Source organism: Argiope bruennichi, chromosome 8, assembly GCF_947563725.1.
Source record: "Argiope bruennichi chromosome 8, qqArgBrue1.1, whole genome shotgun sequence".
Classification (NCBI taxonomy): Eukaryota; Metazoa; Arthropoda; class Arachnida; order Araneae; family Araneidae; genus Argiope; species Argiope bruennichi.
This window is the reverse complement of record NC_079158.1, coordinates 82,451,505-82,473,624: the sequence shown is the minus strand read 5'-3', so window position 1 is coordinate 82,473,624 and position 22,120 is coordinate 82,451,505. Positions and strand designations below refer to the sequence as shown.

General features: G+C 28.2%; 1 protein-coding gene across 1 annotated transcript; it reads left to right on the top strand.

Moving 5' to 3' along the window:
- Positions 1 to 288: 288 nt before the first annotated feature.
- On the top strand, positions 289 to 864 carry LOC129980676 (piggyBac transposable element-derived protein 4-like). Its single transcript, XM_056091057.1, has one exon. It carries the CDS (start codon positions 289 to 291, stop codon positions 862 to 864), a length of 576 nt encoding a protein of 191 aa, XP_055947032.1.
- The last annotated feature ends 21,256 nt before the right edge of the window (positions 865 to 22,120 follow it).

Sequence of the window (22,120 nt, the reverse complement as noted above, 5' to 3'; positions counted from 1 at the left end):
TTGTTATCAAATCTTTTCAGCAAGTGCCACATTTGCAGCAATGTTCGTCTCGCAGACGAATGGTTAGCAGGCAAGTTAGCTTTTTAGATAAGGACTTAGTTTTATTTCTTTGCTACTGTTAAGATGTCAAAGCGTTTTACGATGGACAATTGGTTTACATCGATACCTTTCGCAGATAATCTTTTAAAGAGCCCAATTAATTTATCAATTGTGGGAACTGTAAGAAAAAATAAAAAGGAAATTCCTCCAGAACTTTTACAGTTGCGTTCTAGAAGTGTCGGAACAGGAATGTATTGTTTTGACCAAGCCAAAACTCTACTGTCCTACAAAACAAAGCCAAATATGTGTGTTATCCTGCTTTCTACATTCCATGAAAAACCATATGTAAATAAAGAAAGTAAAAAACCTGAAATAATAGAATTCGATAATTCCACAAAAGGAGCTGTTGACACATTGGACCAGATGTGTAGCAATATGTCATGCAGCAGGAAGACACGTCGATGGCCTCTTTGTGTATTTTACGATATTATTAATATCAGTTTAGTAAATTCACATGTTTTATATGGCCACAACATGACTAGAAAATTGGAAAAAGTGATGTCCAGAAAAAAGTTTGCAGTAAAGTTAAGTGAAGATCTTCTTGCTCCATGGATGAAGAAACGTTTAGATGCGCCTGCTTTACCTCGTTCTACAAGAACAATTATTAGCGAACTTTTAAAAATAGACATGGTCTGTGAAACTCCGAAAACAAATGAAAGTAACAAAAGAAAAATTTGTGCATTTTGCCCTTACAAGCTGCGAAGAATGACCCGCTTTTTTTTGTCAAAGTTGTACAAGAGCAATATGCGGAGATCACCGTGCTAATGTTTGTAAAGATTGTTCTGAAAATGAATAAATGATTTTTTTGCTTAAATGAAGTTTAAAACGCCTAGAAACAGCTACAGGTAGTGTATTTTTGTTTTATTTTGACTTTAACTTAGGTTTTAAAAGCGCCTATGCATACTTCGTCTGCCAGACGAATCGTTACCCTTCCCGTGAGTATACTAAAGGGTAGCATTCTAGGGTAAATTCACACCAAAAAATATTTCGTAGACACTGTGCGCCAATGCCAAAGCAAGGCGATCTCTGAGATAACATCTTTATTAGGAAGTATGCGAGAAAGTTTTGGGTAGACTATTTCCACCGGCTGTAATTGTGGCACAAAACCTTTTTTTTTTTAAAGTCATATCTTTGATTATCTTTTTCAATAAAATTAAAAGTTATATTTAGGTTTATATAATTCTGATGTACAGATTCTCATTGAGTCAAAGGTATGCCGTGACATTGACTTTCTTCCCCGTATTGAACTGTAATCCGCTGTACTTCACAGCTCTTTCTTATCATTTCGTTTCTATCAATTTGTTTGTTGATCTTCTTTAGACAGCACGTCTATTTTATATTTCAGCTCTTTTGATGATCTCGTTCACTGCAAACATGAATACGTGCAGCAAGACTGTGGAGAAGAAGCTGCTGATTTCCTGAAGCAACATCTGGATCGGATCTCCAGCTCCCTCATCAATGAGCATTGCGAACATTACATGTACGACATCAATTCTTGTGCAAAATCTTGTACGTCACTTGATTTCTGTCCATTTATTCATCTCACTTTAAGTTTAGTATCACTTATTAATTTCATTATAGCGAATATTCGGATTAAATAAATCGAATAAAGATTTTTTTTAAAAAGCACCAATATTCATATCCAGCACATTGAGCACTACCATATCAAAATCTGTATTCATTTGTATACAAATGGCATTTAAAGTTTTAACTTGAATGTATAACGTTCAGCTATAATATAACCAGTTTCTACAATAAAAGTAAAACTCATTTTTATTATTTAAAAATTATAAATTTATGCCTAATATATATATTTTTATAATTCTGAAATTAAAATCATTTACTTCAGAAATACAGCCTGATATAGGAGTGTACCCAACAGAATGTACGATAAATCTTATATGTTAGAGAATAAACATTTAAATAACCAGTGCTTAATAAATAAAGAGTTACAACGAGATATGAGGCTTGAGCAAATATTATATCATATACAGGTTTTTAAAGACTGAGGCCAAAAACAAGCACATTCACTTTTATAAATATAAATTGCAAAATATCTATAATTATCTGATTAAATTTATTATAAATTAGCCGCCTTTGGCAACGAGCCGGTTCGCTAAGCTTAATGCCCGCTAAAATTTTAATAATTAAATATTTTATCTAACTTCTATTTTAACAGCTTCTTCATCAAAATATTTTAAAACTTCAAATTTCGATAGTCATATAATTCTCTCATAACATTATAAAGGCCTTCAGCCATAACGTAATATGTGTCTCTCTAATTTTCTGTTAGCTCCCGTAGAATTTATGCTTTAAATTAAAATGAAAATGATTAAACTGCAATTAAATAATAATATTTTTTACTGAAACAAAGCATTTTTTTATAATATGATTACTGAATACAGAGAAACTGAGCATTTAAACACTAAAAAATATCTTTCTTAATTTATGTAATATCTCAAGTATTTTTGAACAAAATTTTCTCAGATTCATCATGAGCAGATCAATAAATTAACAATATTTAATTTTAAATGAATCAAACATTAAGAAAATAAACAGAATCGTTTGAAATAATCGGTCGAAAACATGTTAAACCTAACCTCATTAGCGTGGGGAAAAAACTGAAGCCTTACTCATTTGGCTGTGGGGAAATGAAGATTTTTTTGGCGGGAAAGTTATTTTTTAATTAATAATTAAAATTCTAATAAAAATTCAAAAAAGGGACTCCAGTGCATATTCCTGACCTCCAAGTTATACATGTACCAAATTTGGTAGTTGTAAGTCAAACGGTATGGCCTGTAGAGCACCAATACATACACACACACACATTGAGCTTTATTATAAGTATAGATATTATGTATTCGTCTAAATATTATTTCTTCTAAAAATCATTGAGGGGTTTTTTTCCCCCTTTTTTCTTTTCTTTAATGCTCTCATCCTCTAATGCCAAAAAAAAAGGGGAAATTTAATTGATGTAAAAAAATAAAGTGATTGAAGAAAAATTTTCAGTTGGCGTTTATTAAAAATATTGTTTTGGAGCAAAACTTTGAAACACAAAATTGATTGGAGCTTAAAATTAAGTTTGCTTATAGGTCGGCTCTATGAACTGAGTATTTCAAAGAATACCAAGAATGTGTTTTTCTTAGCTACAGATGTAGCAATAAATGTTGTTTTAAAGTTCAAATGCTATTAGGTATGATGTTATTATACCTATAACAGCATGCCTAATCTCTTCTAGTCATACAGTAAAAAAAAAAAAAAAAAAAAAAAAAAAAAAAATTGGAAAAAATGTTCCACAGAATTTTTTGTTATTTTATACTTTAATAAGTTTAGTCCATATTTTAAAGAGAGGTTTTCTAGTAATGTGTGATATTATTTCTGCGTAAATCAACTTTAAGTATGGGTTGGATTTGGAGAACAATTTTTGTGAGAGAATCCAGCTTTCCATTCTATATTATATTTGATATTCAGAATTCCAACCCAATATGTTTTTCAGATTGACTTTTGTTCTAATTAAAAATTTTTGGAATTTCTAAGAACAACTTTCGTAGGTTTAAAAGATAAATTTTTTAAGAATTGAAAAATAAAGAAATTTTCTGTCAGCAACAGCAATTTTTGTTTTCTGGAACTGATACCTCAACAATTGCTGATGAAGCTCATAGAGAAAATAGTAGCATGCAAAAATGTGCTTTCGTTCACCCAATCAGCAAAGTTTGAAAGACAAATAATTATAATCTTCAAATTTCTGAACGATTATCCTAAATTTTAACAAAACTCCTCGATTTTTTTCTGGGAGAATTTTTGAAGTAATTAATTCAAACAGTTGAAAGTGAATGTGAATCTTTCATTTAAAAATAATGCATTTTTCTAATAACAGAAATATATTTGTTTTCTCTCACAGAGCCAATGTTTGTAAACCATCTTTGTAATTCCACACCATGTATTAATTTTACCTTATAAATAAATTTCTTCTTGCTATTGTATATTGGTTTTCTGTTTTTTCCAAGTTGATTTTGAAGAAAGAAATAATTGAACTTAAGGTAGTGATTATTTTAGGTATTTTCTGGTCCTAAGCAGTTTGCAAAAAATGTATAGGTTTTACTCAACCAATTACTATGAATCATAACTGTGAGTTTTTCATTTTGGTACACAACTTATAGTAAACAAACTTATTATTATTTAAAACAGACTTATAGTATTTAACTGGTAACAATTAATTGAACAATAGATAGGAATACGACCAATAATACTTGAAAAAATTTTCATATTATTCTAATCTCTTTTAATTCAAGGAATTTGCATTTCTTAGACTCATGTATTTGGCAATTAAGCTTACAACTTTCAAATCAATTTTTCTGCGGTTCCCCTCAGCTACTCTAGACCACTACCTAATATAGGAAGAAATCCAGCACTTGCTCAAGGAAGATTATTTTTACCACAAAGAAACATTAAACGTATGATTATTTCTTTCCTTTAAGCAGAGAAATCTAGTCCATTTAAATATCAGGCTCTCCTAAGTAAGATGTTCTCAGATAAAAGCAAATGTAACTTCCTTAAAAATAGCAATAATAATATTCCATTATGCAGAGTAACAGAATTATAATAATTCAGGCAGAAAACACAGCAATGAGTTTGAATAAGGGATAATTAAGTTTTATTTATAGTTATCAATTAAATATTAGAATAATTTATGTATGCATAAAAAACGAGAGAGAAAGCTTGTATATTGCGACATATCCCAGGACAAGTTACTGGTTTTACTTCCAAACTGCATATTCTATGCTGTGAATATAAATGGGATATTGAATGTTCCAAAACAGAATTAAAAAGGAGACTCGCACGTAGTAACGATTCATCAACACAGAAACTAACAAAAGGATATTTTTTAAAATTGTCTTTCAACTCGTACTATTAATGCAACTTCTAATAACAATGTTAGTTTGTTTTTCTTATTTGTTTGTTTGTTTGCTTTTGCATTTCATGCCAGATTTCAAAAAATTCTGCTTTATAACAATATTAAATGAATAGGCTTTAAAGTTCAATTTATTTACTTTATAATTAATTAATACTGTTTTACTTCCAAATTGCTTCTAGCTTTGGCTACTAATTTATCTTTGTTAAAAAGAATTAATAAAAAGTCAGTATTTTTATAAAACATAAAAAAATTACAACAAAAATTTAATTTTTATTTTATTTTTAAGTATATTATCGTATTTTTCTAATTGGATTTCAAAATATATTTTTCTATTCATATTTTTTCTTTTCACTTAAACGAAATGTACTGAGATAAAGTATTGTAATCGTCAAAAATTCGAATTCGGGATTTTGACAAATTACCACATTTCTGCCTTTCTTAAATTCGCAATATACATTTTTGGAACTGTGCCTGAATATTCGATTTGTCAGCCTGTCTATGAACGTAATTACTCAAAAACATTTTGAGCTCGACGAATGAAATTTGGTATTGGGTTCTTACGCTGAATTCGGATTTAAGACGAATTCTAAAAGAAATCTATTCACAGGTAATTCGTCTGCTTGGCCATCCGAGAATAAAAGAACATGATAAGAACAAAACTGAAAGATCTAGTTAAATACAATTTATGCACCGATCCTCACCAAATCTGCAATTAATTGTGTCAAGTGATTGACCGTCTGTCGGTCTATACTTTTGCATGCATGTAAACGAGATAATTCACAACGCTTTAGATAAATGAAATATGGCATGTATTATTATGATTATAATTTTATATTTTTATGTTAAATTTTGGTTTCATTCTATTGGGGAAACAGGTTCCAAAATATTTCATCATCTGATACTTGTGTATTACATGCCAGCGATTAATCGCCTCCCTAATTATGGTTTGCCAATGACATATAGTGCATGTCAATTTGTTAACTGTATTAGTTAATACAAGAAAGAAGTACACAACTCTCATGTGTGAATATAAAAATCTAAGCACTCATAATGTTCAAAGTCTTTCTCAAGTTTCACAATTTTATACGGGTAGAAGGGATAACATCATTATTGGGGAATAAGCGAGAAAGTTTCGGGAAATTATTCCAACTGATTTGAAGAGTTATATTCTGAAAACTTTATTCACGCTCAATTTTTATTTCAGTTTAATTAATTTACTAATGATAATTTTAGAGTGTGTTTTTAATTTTTTGTAATAAAAAGATATTTACAAGAAATGTTCAAATGAAAAAGCATAAAATGATACTTTGGGTATAAATGAAGACTTTTTTCAAAATATACACCATAGGCCTGAGTTCAACGATCCCATTGATTAACGAGCCGAAGGATTCCTTGTTCCCAGAATTCCTGTGGCCGTGACGAGACCCAATCCTTCAAAACGTTCTTGTGTTCACCGTCCGAGTTGAAGCGCTTCCCTTTCAGAATTTTTTTCAGAAGCATTAACTCCGATGTGCACTGTGAGACACTCCGAAGATGGCGCAGGCCTATCAAGAACAAAAGACCGGGGCTACTCACGAAGGTTATGGTTCTGTTCCATGATAACGCGCGTCCACGCGTCTCCGGGGTCGCACACGCGGAACTGGCCAAGTTCAAGTGGCAGCAGCTCGACCATCCGCCCTATTGCCCGGATATGTCGCCCTACGATTTTCATGTGTTTGGTTTCCCGAAAGGGAAGTGCTTCAACTCGGACGGCGAACTCAAGCACCATGTGAAGAACTGGGTCTCGTCACTGCCACAGTAATTCTGGGAACAAAAAATCCTTCGCCTCGTTAATCAATGGGATCGTTGTTCTCAGGCCTATAGTGTATACTTTGAAAAAAGTCTTCATTTATACCCACAGTGTCGTTTTATGTCTTTTCATTTGAACATCCCTTGTAAATATCTTTTTATTACAAACGAATTGAAAACACACTCTAAAATAATCATTAGTTAATTAACTGAACTGAAATTAAAATTGTACATGAATAAAGTTTTCGTAAGAAAACGCTTCAAATCAGCTGTAATAGTCTCCCGAAATTTTCTCGCTTATTCCGCAATAATAATGTTATTCCTTTTACCCGTATAAAATTGTAAAACTTGAGAAAGATTTTGAACATTATGAATGATTAGATTTTTATGTTCAAACATGAGAGTTGTGTACTTCTTTCTTGTATTAATTGATACAGTTAACAAATTAATATGCAATATACGTCATTCGAAAACAACAATTAGGGAGGCGACTAATCGCTGGCATTTAATACACATATATCAGATAATGAAATATTTTGGAACATTTTTCCCCAATGGAATGAAACCAAAATTTGATATAAATATATAAAATTATAATCATAATATTACATGCCAAATTTCATTTATCTAAAGTGTTCTGAATTATCTCATTTAAATGCCTGGAAAAGTATAGACCGACAGACATTCAGTCCCTTGTCGGAATTAATTCCAGATTTGGTAAGGATCGTTGCATAAATTGTATTTAACTAGATCTCTGAGTTTTGTACTTATCGTGTTCCTTTGTTCTCGGATAGCCTGGCAGACGAATTACCTGTGAATGGATTTCGTTTAGAATTCGACATAAATCTGAATTCGGTGTAAGAACCCTATACCAAATTTCATTCGTCGAGCTCAAAATTTCTTTGAGTTAGTGCGTTCGTAGACATATTGACAAATCGAATATTCAGCCACAGTTTCAAAAATGTATATTTCGAATTTAAGAAAGGTTGAAATGTGGTATTTCTTCAAAATCACGAATTCGAATTTTTGACGATTACAATACTTCCAAATAGAAAAATCCAAATAGAAATATACAATAAAATACTGAAAAATAAAATTAAAATTAAATTTTTGTTGTCATTCTTTTATGTTTTATAAAAATACTGACTTGTTATTAATTATTTTTAATTAAGACAAATTAGTTAACCAAAGCTAGAAGTAACATCAATTTGGGTAGATATACGAATTCTTAAAGCTATCTTTTTTATGTAGTTAGTTAAACATCCTGATGGGAAAAAAAGTTCATTTATTGATTGTCTCAAGTACAAAAGCATCAAGTATTGTTTCAAGAAAATATGAAAAAATAAAGTATCGAAATGATACGAGTAAAAGTATAAAGATAGTATCAAATTAGTACCGAGTTTCAATATTAACCTGTAACTGATACAGTCAAATCGAATACATCCTCCGAACACTATAATGGTGACGTGTGAATATACAATTAAAAACTAAGAACTCTAATCAAATAACCAATGTAGCTAACTAATGGCTCAAAATGGACAATGATATTTTACAATTTCTTTATGACATATCATACAGTATCTTATGATATTAGAGTATTATCGGAATATACAGATATATTTCATAATTAAAGCAAATTAATAATTATGTTTCACTTGTTAAATATAGCATCAAGATTAAAATGGAAATAAGAATAAATAATAAATAAAAATGTATGAAAATTAGGTATGTATAAGAAGTAGAATTTGTAAAAGTTGATTTAAAATATCGTTTAAAATCTCAATGATGTACAAAATATTGGAAATATCGCTATCGCTTTCCAGATGATTTCAAAATTGCAATTCGTTCACTGGTTGTATTACTTCAAAACCTTCAAATCCTTCAAAATTGTGAAATATCAAAACGGTAAGTAGAATTACATGGCATTGTATACATAATTATACAATTTCAAATTTCAAAAAATCAATCTTTTAGAAAGCTAAATATTTAAAATGCACTAATGAACCTACTTTAAAAAATAAAAGTATTTATGTTATATTAATATATTAATGAATAGCCATAATAAATTATATTGAATTTTTCTTTTCTTTTACTAATGAATAGGTATCTTTTTGATGTAAATTATTGTATGTATTAATGTTTTGAAATAAAAAATTAAATTTATTTCATAAATTTAAATTCAATTTGAAATTAAATTAAATTCATAATATTGTATTTAATATTCACAGATCATCAGATAATTCCACTGAAAATGATCTTTTAACGCGACTGCATTATATAAATACAAATCACAAAGAATCAAACTTTTAAAAGCAAAAATTTTATAAATACATCCAACAACAATTATTTTTTTAAAAAGCATTTAGATTTTTGTTTATGATAAATAAACAATTAGAACCTTATATTAAAAGTAAATATGCCTATTACTTATGAAAAAATCGCTTTCATGAAAATAATTCAGATTCATAGATAAAAGCTATATCATGCATATAATATTTAGATATTTTTGAATAGCATAAATAATTAATTTATGAATGAATATATGCCATAAAAAGGAATATCGACAACAAAAGCGCTAGCATATTGTTCCTGAACGCTAAATCTGCATTCTATTTCATTAAAACTTATCAATAACCATTGATTTTAAAACATCATAGTCTACAAATTCTATACACTAGATTCAATTTCCCTTGCCCTCATCTGACAAAAGTCTGTCTTCTCTTCTAGACATTGATTCGTATTTAAAATAAAATTTCAAGATATAAATTATTTTAAAACTTAAGTTACTGAAACTTAAAAAAATAAATAAATTAGAAGTGGAAGTGTTTTGTGATATATAGCATTCTACAAACTGAATATGATCTACAACTACATTTTTATGTTATTACATTTAGGAGGTATTTTTCCTCTCAGATTCAGATCTCAGCATAAAAATACTTTAAGACTATCCAATATTGCTGCGACATTTTTTACCATTGCATTATCATTTTTGGTGGCTTTAATAACTGCATCCATGATGCAGAGTTCAAGAAATAATTCTCTGGCATTAGCTTTCGCCTTTCTGAGTCTGATAGTGGTTTTGCATCGATGTATTCTCACAATAAAAATCAACAAATTGAAAAAAATTGTGGAATTATTAAAGCAGTTTGAAATTTACAGAAAAAATTCAGGTATGGTATGGTTGAAAGTAATAATATTTATAAGTGTCTTTACGGAAATCTTTCTGCACTTTATCAGCATATTTGTTAAAGAAAAATCTGATAAGGCATCCATTTATTTCTTCGGATATAATTTAATTTATAGCAATTTAGTATATAGAACTTGCAGAGCTGTCTACATGTTTTACGTCAGAATGCCATTAATCGGATTTGCAATTTATTACATCGTTATCTGTAATGACATTATTCGCATCTTGAAACAATTTACTGAATCCATTTCGACAAACAAGTATTCAAGATCAAATAAGATACATTCAAGTACATTAAAAAAGTATACTAGCCTTAACTATGAGGAACTTATTCATACATATTCTGACATAAAATCTGTCATCGGAAGGATTGACAAAGAGATTGGTCTCCTAACTTTCGTATTTGTTCTTTACAACTCTGCCATCATGTCTTTTGCTTTATTTGTTATTCTTGAAAATACTGCATTCCATACATTATTTATGCGGATTTCAATTTTCTACATGTTTTTCAACACTTTTTTGTTGCTGATAGCTATGACCGTCGTTGCTTCGATGATAACAGAGGCGTCTCAGAAAATAGCTTCTCATACCTTATTGATTAAGCCGGATATTGGAGAATATTCTGCTTTTAGTCAGCAAAGATTTATTACTCTGGCGGAAAAACAAATTACAATGACAGTATGGGGGATTTTTCCAATTGAACGAAATATAATTTTTAATATTAGTGGAGCCATGTTCACCTATTCTCTACTTTTTCATAGCTTAAGTTCAACAAAGAATGTTTAACAATCTACAATCTAACTGATTAATTTCTACACATCGTTCAACATTTTTTTATTGCTTACAGCTATGACCAGCTATGAAAGCGGGGCAGTTTCATTCATGAAAAATTATTGAAATAGTTATTTTAAACAATTTCATCCAGGAAAAATTACTAAAGTGGTTAAGCCAGACAGTTTCATTTATGAAAATTGTTTGAAATGGTAATACCAAATATGAAGACGGATACTCGAAAATAATAAGAAAGAATGAAGAAGTCATTATGTTTAGCTCATGTGTAATCTTTCCTAACACCCATAAGACACGAGTATTCTTTAGAATATTATTTTAGCAATTTCTTTTTCAATATTTTTTAACATATAATACTTTGTATTATGTTTAATATTTCTAAATAATTTTATGGATAATTTTCTCAAATACTTAGACATGATAGCTTTTTTTAATAGTCTTTTACGATGTGGGCTACAATTTTTAATAAACATTTGAAAACTTCGATGGAACTATTAAAAATTCCATGAACTAAAAATGTCTCAAACTGCAGTTGATTTAAATCATTCTTCTCAGTCATTCAGTAATATATTGATGTAAAATAACAGAGACCATAAAATAATTTTAAAAAAATTTTCAAGAACATGGATAAGAAATGTATGTCTTTGAAACACATTTATTGAACTAATTTACAGTTTCGAAATTTCTTTGCAGTTTTGATAAAATAAAGAATTCCAATTAAGATTATTAATATTTGATTAATATCAGTTTTATTTCTGCGGAACAAATATTGTTGTTTGGATCGTGTTTAAAGACTAAATTTGAATGATAAATAAATGAAGCATTTATCAATTTTGTTGCCTTTAATCTTAAATCTAAGAACTTCATACATTTATTTGTTAGCATTTCTATGGAGCTATAAGTTCCTGCTATTCATAAAATAAATGTGAAGAGGATATAAATAATTTAAGAATTATTATATTGTAATGATAACTTATGTTTATAACAATGCAAACTGAGTATCATGACAGTACAACTGTTGATATTTAAAACAATGCAATTGAAAAGCAAGTAAATCTCAATCCAACAAAATTTCATTTGACGAATTTGTTAGCGAATGTTTTTGCAGAATTTTGATCATGTTTTTTACACCTCATATTATGAATTAGGATTTCAGTTAAAAGAATTTTGTAAGTCTACTTTTTGCATTTCTTAAACAATTTTTCGTGACTTCTAAGAAAACTTAAATTGTTTTTATAGACAGTTCTAACCAAACTTATTAAATTGTCCGTCACGATCTCACTGTCTACTGTTCTATTACAAAAAGCGAGTTGTCTAATAGTTGTCTAATCTTCATATGATGACAAGAATGAGGAATGTTCTCCATAATCCACAAAGTTGTGAAAAGGATTGAAGATACACAAAAAATGATGAAGATGATAATAAAGAGGTTATTAATATAATTTTAATGAGAAGAATTTCTAACTTCATTTGAGAAAAAACGAAGGATACTAAGTTTCAAGGCAATGTGTCATATAATGTTTCTCCAATTTTTTACAAAATGTGTTTTTACAATAATTGTGTTTTTTAACAATTGTTTTCATATTTAAAAAATTGATTAGGAAAGATTCTTTATATATTTTTTAATTATATTGGAAAAAATAAAGTGGCTATGTAGTAGAAAGGAAGTATGTATCTAATCAATTGAACTAATGTGTTCAGTTAAATTTGTAAAATTCTTACATACTTGAATTTCTTCAGACAGGTTTGCAAGATTATTAATCTTTTATTCTTGTAATTAATAAATTGTGATTTTTGACTTTATAAATTTTATTTTTAATATGGAACCATTTTGTGAAATATATTTTCTGAAAAGAACCAAATTGTTGAAAAATGTTTTCTATAACCATATCAAAATGATTGCAATACTATCTTTTTTCAAACTTAATGATATTTCATGCTTTATTTGTAGGCATTTATCTACCTTTAAAGCATGCATAAATTGCTACATAATGTTACAAAATAGTGATTATGCCATGGCTCTGATTTTCTTGTAGACAGAAAGTTTATGGTATTTGGTATTTCTTTAAAAATACATTTCACGAATTTAATTCTATAATATATAGCAAAATACACAATCTAATAGTTATTCAGCAGGTATTACATAGTATAACTTCTTTTGCTAAAAAGTTATATCTTTTATAATATATTATGGTTTGCAATTCTATTCAGAAATGATAGAAAATTTGAACTATTGACTTTTTTATACAAGGTTTGCAACAATTTCTGCTTAATTACTGTGCTTATTTTTCTTAATGTATGTGTAAATGTGGTTGTTCAGTTGTATATTTCAGGTTAAATCAGGTTAGAGGTGTAATATTATTTTATTTTTGCATATTTGCCTCATTTGGAGCATTAACATCGTTTATTCCATTGCCTTTTTTAAGGACGCATACACTTAATACATATTATAAAGAGTCTCCATTTTGCTCATTCTTCACATGTTTTATTAATGTGTGATCTTTCAGCCTACTTCATGTATAATTATAAAAGAGCACTTCGATCAAGTTCTTTGTGAATATATCTGTATTTTGAAAAATATTTTATTTTTTATTATATAGATGGGTTAAAAGTGGACAACTTAAACTATGAAGTTTTTAAAAATAATTTATATATATTTTTTAACAAAAAATGGTGAATATCTTAAGAGTTTGCATGTTATCAATTAAAATATTTTTTACAAAGTATCTTATTTACAAAGTATATGAATGAAATACAGTGGTTTTTGTGCATTCTAATTAAGTTGGAAATATTGTTTTATATTCCAATAAAAATTAAACAAATTTCTTTTCCATTATTTTAAATGATAATAAATAAATTTCTTTTCCATAATATATCTTCAAGTATCTTAAAGATTCTGTTCAAAATATTTCCTTATCTCTTGTATAATTGTTTATTTTCAATGTACAATTGGATAAATATGCAGGTGGCATTAGATATCTAGTCTATATAGTCACAAGGAATTGAAAAAGAATTAAATTCTGTGTGTGAAGTTATTAACATATTTGTGTTCTTTAATTTTTAAAATAATTCAAATATACTGTTTGTATTTTGTATGGAAGGAAATATTTTTTATACACTTATTGAGAGGCTGTAGAATTTGAAATTATGCAGATTAAACAAAGTGAAGTTTTTGTTAACTTTTTGATGGTTATAATAATAGGATTTTAATGCTTATCTTAATTTACTTGTTGTGTAATTGTTATTACAGCAAGAATTAAAAGCACAATTTACGGACTATGATTTTCACTGATTTAATAAATTTTTTTGAATTTGAAATTATTTGAATCGGAGAAAATGCTAAAGTTTATTTGAAATAAATTTATTAGAATGAATTTTTATATGGCTTATTGAATTATTTCCTATATTTTATAATATGTAATTAATGATGTAATGAAATTAATATGATTTTACTACACCATTTCTTTTCTCTAAGAGATCAGTTCCTTAAGAAGTTAGAGCACAAAAAATTTCATAATTTAGTTTACATTTTAACAGACATTTTTTTTTATCATTTGGAATATTTTAATGATTTTTTTTTATTAAAAAAATCTTATACTGATGATTTTGTGGGTAATTTGATTAGAAATAAGTGTGTAATTAATATTCTAAAAATGCTTTGGAATCAGTTATCTTGATAAAATAATTACAGTTAAATACATTTAAAAAAATTTTAATAGTTATTTTTATTGTGTTTATTTAATTATTTTTTACTTAAACTTACTCTTAAAATAAATCGCCAAAAAATATTATTGTTATTATTTTTAATTCTAAATATATATATATATATATATATATATATATATATATATATATATATATATATATATATATATATTGCTTTTATTGCAATTACTTTCTAACTGATATACATTACATCAGTATACATATGTACACCAATGATAGGCATTACAAACGTATTATAATGCCACCACTTGTTGGCATTCATATACCACACAAAAAAAAAACAATTGCCGAAAAAGAAAGTGACATGAAAAAGGGCCACACAAAAACATGTTTGACTGTATTTGAAAATTAATGAGAATTTGCGCATGCTATGATTTTGGTTTGGTATATAATTTTCCTGGTGATTTATACTGATGCAAAGATAAACTAAAGATTCACAAATATTGACCTGCGATCCTGATATCCTAACTAAGGTAGATTGCACCTATCGTATTTAATCTGCTCCTAAAGATTAGCAGATGGGTCATCTGTGCTGTTTCACCTTCATCTTCATTAGGTTAATATGGACATTTAAGATCAATGAGCCATTTTGACAGTATTGACCCATTTATAAATTCGTTTTAGTTATATTAATGTTCTCTATAAGCAAGCAATGTAAGAGCTATTTTAAAATGTAAATCGTACTTTTGAACAGCATTCAGATGGCGAGGACACTACTTAAAGCGACATTTCTCTTTCTATCTCCTTCTGAATCCCCCCCCCCTCCACATAAAGGAACATATGGCTCCTACGGATTTAGCGTGCACTATCCTTTATCATATGGATGAAGAGTTTGAATCTGGACTCCTCCGGTCATAACTCTGAGACTTTACTATCAGGCTATCACGGTCGACCTATAGATTAGAAATGCAAAGCTTCAACGCCACTTGCAATAATTTAATGAATTTACCTATTTATTTATTTGCATGTAGATAATTTTATGAAAATACAAGATAAAAATATAAATTTATCATATCCTATAATAGCAGTTATATGGTGAAAGCATATTATTGTTCTGTGGAGTCTCACTTCACATTAGAACAGAAGTCAGAATGATTTCGTGCCAACAATTCAGAATTTCGATAAATCAGCTGGTGCGCATGCATGAATGGCACTTTTTCTTTAATTACATCCAGTCATCCCGTTACCACAGTATTAAGCCATATAAACAGGAGCATAAATGATGCTGTTGGGAGTAAAACTGGGAAAAGGATATTGGCGCTGAAACACTGGACTGCCTACTCTTAATCATTGAGATATTAAAAAAGTAACAATTTTTCAATACTCCTCTGTTAGTTTTTTTTATTCTGCCGTAAATATTTTCATTTTTAAGAAATAATTTGTCTTTAATATTCATGTAACTTTTAGTTTATTATTATAATAAAAGTTTTTTTTTCTTGTTTTAATTCAATTAATCAGATAAAGATTTTATTTTCTAAAAAAAAATGAAAAATAAGTATATTTTGGTGTGCATTTTTAGATCAGTAGTACAGTATTGATTAATTACAAAGTAAATAAATTGAACTTTAAAGCTTATTCATTTAATATTGTTAAAAAGCAGTATTTTTTGAAATCTGGCATGAAATTCAAAAACAAACTAACACTGTTATTAGAAGTTGCATTAATAGTACGAGTTGAAAGACAATTTTAAAAAATATCCTTTTGTTAGTTTCTGTGTTGATGAATCGTTACTACGTGCGAGTCTCCTTTTTAATTCTGTTTTGGAACATTCAATATCCCATTTATATTCACAGCATAGAATATGCAGTTTGGAAGTAAAACCAGTAACTTGTCCTGGGATATGTCGATATATACAAGCTTTCTCTCTCGTTTTTTATGCATACATAAATTATTCTAATGTTTAATTGATAACTATAAATAAAACTTAATTTTCACTGATTCAAATTCAGTACTGTGTTTTCTGCATGGAATATTATATTTATCTTACTATGTATAATGCAGTATTATTATTGCTATTTTTAAGGAAGTTACATTTGCTTTTATATGAGAACATCTTACTTAAAAGAGCCTGATATTTAAATGGATCAGATTTCTCTGCTTAAAGGAAAGAAATAATCATACGTTTAATGTTTCTTTGTGGTAAAAAATTCTTCCTTGAATAAGTGTTGGATTTCTGCCTAGACTAGGTAGTCTTCTAGAGTAGCTCAGGGAAACCACAGAAAAATTTATTAAAAAGTAATAAGTTTATTTGCCAAATAAATGAATCTCAAAAAAATACCAATTCCATGAATTAAAAGAGATGAGACTAATATAAACTTTTTTTTTCAAATATTGTTGGGGAGATTCTTATCTCTTGTTTAAGTAATTGTTATTAATATTAGTTAAATACCAAACGTACGTTTAAATAATATTGCGTACCAAACTGGATAACGTACGGTGATGAATCATAATAATTGGATGAATAAAACCTATACATTTTTGCAAAGTATAGTAAGTGGCTTCATAGTTTATATTGTTTAGGACCAGAAAATACCTAATAATATCACTGCGTTAAGTTCAATTATTTCTTTTTTCAACATCAGTTTGGAAAAAACAGAAAACCAATATACAATACCAAGAAGAAATTTATTTACAAGATAAAATGTAATACATGGTGTGGAATTACAAAGATGGTTTACAAACATTGGCACTGTGAGAGAAAACAAATATATTGTTGCTATTAGAAAATTGCATAATTTTTAAATGAAAGATTTATAGTCACTTTCAACTATTTAAATTAATTACTGTAAAAATCTCCCCCCCCCCCTCCCTGAAAAAAATTGAGGAGCTTTGTTAAAATTTAGGTTCATCGTTCAGAAATTTGAAGATTATAATTTTTTTGTTTTTCAAACTTTGCTAATTGGGTGAACGAAAACACACTTTAACATGCTACTATTTTCTCTATGAGTTTTATCAGCAATTGATAAATTATCAGTTCCAGAAAACAAAAATTGCTGCTGTTTCTTTATTCTTCAATCCTTAAAAAAGTTTGTCTTCCAAACCACCAAAAGTTGTTCTTGGAAATTCTAAAAAATTTGAATTAGAAAGCCAATCAGAAAATCGTATTGATTTGGAATTAATTGGAAAATATTAAATATAATGCGAACTGAAAATTCCATATTATATTAAATGGAACATTATATTATGGAACCATTATATTATTGAATTCTCACAAAAAGATCATGAAATCGAATCCATAGAGTTGATTTACGCTGCAAATAATATCATATATTTACCAGAAAATATTAAATCTGTCGTATAATCCTCAGCGAGTTTTTTTTTTTTTTTTTTTTTTGGGCGATTAATTCCTGGCATGTGGTTAATAGTATCCAAAAATCGAATTTATGTTTTAAACGCGTTTTTCCCCTACCGACTGAAACAACAATTTTACACAGAGCTAAACTTATAGCCACAAAATTGCATACCAAATTTCACATATTTAAGTCACTCCTTTTTTTTGAGTTATCGCGTTTGTATGTTTTTGAAATTATAGACAGACAGACAGTCAAACCTTAGATGGATTTAGAACAAAATTTGACAGGTGTCTATAGCTGTTATATAACTTTCAAGGGACAGACATGAAATGACAAGAAATAAAAAGAAGCCAAAATGAAAATTTAATAAAAAATTTTGATTATGCCTTCATATATTTATTGAGTACTAATTATACATTTTTTGGTTTTATGCAATTTATGTGTAAGCAGGGAAGTGTGTTTCTAAAACTTTTTGTCATCTAATGCCCTGATAGTCTATCATTATTAAATGCAACGACAGGAATTTAATTATGCCCATAGAATGTTTTTCAATAGATATATCACTAAATATAGATCACACTTGAAACAAAATATATTCAAAGTTTTCCGACAGAGTTCATTAAGCCTTCAAAGAAAAAAAAAATGAAATCACTTTATCATGCTTTTTTTGCTTAAATAGCAGCAGATAATTTGTCTTTTATTAATTGATTATTAGAGAAGAATTTCGAAATGAAAATGGTATCACAGTTCGCATACCTTTCGAAAATAGACTCTAAAGATATTTCAGGTTTCCCGAAAATTCAGAATCCCGAAAACAAAGCATGATCTAGACTTTTCTTTATATAAATAAAGTGCTCTATCAATTCAATGGATGCCAATGAATAGGCACTGTGATGGATAGTAATGAAATGACAATTTTTATGTATTTACGGTGAAAGGAACTACTGCTTGGAAAATGGAAAACTACGCTTTATTCCATGAAAAATACGAAGCACAAGTAACAATAATACAGCCTATGTGAATGAAAAGAACAGATCTTGTAAACGCTTATAGCACAAATAGACAGCAAATCACTAAACAACGAATTAAGAAACTCGTTTTGCTATCTACACTAAGAGATCACTTAATAACTCACTTCAAAATCTTGTATTTATATAAGTCTTTCAACAATACAATTTTCCAAAAGGATTTCAGTTTTTAATAGAGATATTGCTATAATTCTTGCATTTCCCAGAACCTTCATTTCCCCCCCCCAAAATCCTCAAATGTTCGCTTCAGCATCCATAAAGAATATCCGTCAACCTCTCTCTTCAATAATGATACTAACGTTACAGGAAGACAGTAATATTGATTCGCATCGATATTAATGAATAATATATAAAGGTACTTAAATTTATTTACGTTTCAAGCACTTACAAATAAATTTAAAAAATCAAAAAAAATCTAATAAAAACGAATTACTTGAATGTGAAAGTCTGTCTATACCTTGTTTCAAATTGTTATTAGATATCTATTATATTACTTTATTATAATTGTATTTTTAGGTATAAAAACGACAGTGTTCATTATTTGGCAAAGCAAGAATAATTTGATAATTGTATGACAATCATACCACTGTCAACTGACAATTGATTTTACCAACAGGTTTCTCGGAGGCCATCATCAGCATCCCTTTGTTCAACTTTTTTGGATAACTGGATTAAATGTCGATGTTTCGGAGCACATTTTGTTTCAGACAAGGACAAATTCTGATAACATGTTGAAGGTTTCAAGTATGCTATTATAAACAAAAACATGTAAATCACTAGTGAAAAACAATTGGACAGTTATATAAAACAAAATAAATTTTTCTGACAGAAATATTTATTTTGATACATGTTTCATCAATGGGTAGAAAAATACGGTAACATAAATGAAACAGAAAGCATAAAAGGACGATAAAGATTGTTACAATGAATAATTGATATATTCAGAAAGTAATGAGTTATCAAATTAAGAAAGTTATTCATGAAAAATTATTAAAAATATTATTGCATAAGTATATATATTTTTTTTTTCGAAATTACACATTTCAAAAGAAAAGGAAATTTATAAAGTAACATCTTGGTTACGGTTTAATCAAATAAATAAACAATAATAATAGTTTATCAGATATACGATTTCATATATGTATAAAAAGAATATAAAAAATTATTAATTTATCTATAAAAGCAATTTGCTTTCAAAGATGGGACCCCGATATTATTTCACTCTCAAATTTGCGGTTACTTGGTTGCAAAATATTAGCACTTGGGTTTCGATTAGTTTAAATTCCGATTATATCTACAAACCATTATCTTCATCTGCCCACATTTCAGATTTGCAAAATCAGAAGCAAAATAACTTTTGATCTTCAAGATGTAGCATATGTATTATTAAATTAGTCATAATTAATTTTACAAAGACTTATCGATTTTTATAAAAATGGCATACTGTCGGATATAAATTTACAGTAACAAAAATTAGATTTTTATGTTTAGAGACGTGTTTAATACGGGTACAATGAATCAAAATTTCATTATTATCTTTAAAAAGATTTTAGGATTGAAAAAGATATTGTTGAGACTTTTTATTATAAAAATGGTATAAATAGTATATTCTAGAAATAAAATAAAGAAATTACTTTCTTGGATAGATCGAGGTACGCAAAGATCTTTTAGGAATTGCCTTGCTCTTTGTACCAGGTGGTTAAAGACTTTTATCTGCAGTGGTGTGAAACAGTTCTTCATATGATCATCTACACACGAAACACTTTCTTTTGAAATTTTGTAGCAAAGAAACACACAGCATTTCACATTCACAACTTCAGTGATTTCATTTTAAAAGTGTATGTTATAGTTTTTCAGAAGCATACTTAGAAATTATTTCTAAAAATTCAGACAAGAAGAAAAAGGTGAATACGAAAGAGTTATGTAAAAAAAAATGAGTATATGTTTCTGATGCTTTATTATTTCGATCACTATACTTTTTCATGATTGAATGCAGCGAAATATTGTTGGAAAAGACAAGAGGGTATATGTTCCACAATTTAATGTTTTTTTTTCGAAATTGTACATTAAAAAAAAAAGGAAATGCATAAAAAAACTTCATGAATTATTACGATTTCAGATAATTAAGAAATAATAGTAATAGTCTTTCAGATATACTATTTAATTTATTACTATTAATTTATTAAATTATTATTAATTATATTACATTATTTGAAAAGAATATAAAAAATTATCAATTTATCCAGAAAAATAATCCATAAAAGCAATGGACTTTCAAAGAACTACCCTCTTAAACTTGATATTACTTAGTGGCGAAATATCGGCACTTGGGTTCGGATCATATCCGAAATCCGATTCTATCTACAAACCATTGTTCAGTTTTGCAGTTCAGATTTGCAAAATGAGCCCCAAAATAACTTCGCGTTCTCTTAAAATAGGGTCTTTGTGTAAGTAAACTAGTCATAATTAAATTTACAATGGCTTGTTGATATTTAAATAATTAGGGTAGTGCCGGATATGAATTTCCAATTAACAAAAATTAGATTTTTATGTTTAGAAACTTGCGGTTAACATGGGAAAAATTATAAGAAACTTCTATATTATCTTTAAAAACATTTTAAGATTGAAAAATATATTTTTGAGATTTCATATTATAAGAGAGATATAAATGGTATATCCTAGAATTAAAATAACAAGAATTTACTTTCTTGGATGGATCCAGCTATGCAAAGGTCTTTTAAGAATTGTCTTGCTCCTTCTACCACGTCATTAAAGAATTTTCTCTGTGTTGATGAGAAACAATGGTTCATATGGTCATCGACACACGAAACAGTTTCCTTCAAAATTCTATAACAAAGAAATATAACCCATTTCGCATTCACAACTTCACTGATTTCATTTTAAAAGTGTATACTATAGTTTTTCAGAAGCATACTTAGAAATTGTTTCTAAAAGTTCGAGAAAAGGTCAAGGGAAAAAAATGAATACGAAAGAGTCATGTAAAAAAAAATGAGTGTTTATTTTAGATGCTGGATTATTTCGATTACTATATTTTTTCATGATTGAATGCAGCGAAATATTGTTGGAAAAGACAAGAGGGTATATGTTCCACAAGGTGCTATTCTTAGAAGGCGCTGTGCAGCTAAAACATGAGTATAGTCTCATGTCCCAGACACCAATTTTACTTGCTAAGAAGATAATGACAGTTAGATGCGAAAATACTCATGATGTCCCGGGGTCCACCTTATGGATAATTTTATTTTAAAATCATGAAGGACCTTAACATCAGTTCACA

Bases quoted from the DNA above. Each gene is read 5' to 3' on its own strand.
- LOC129980676 (XM_056091057.1), top strand. From the start codon at position 289: ATGTATTGTTTTGACCAAGCCAAAACTCTACTGTCCTACAAAACAAAG.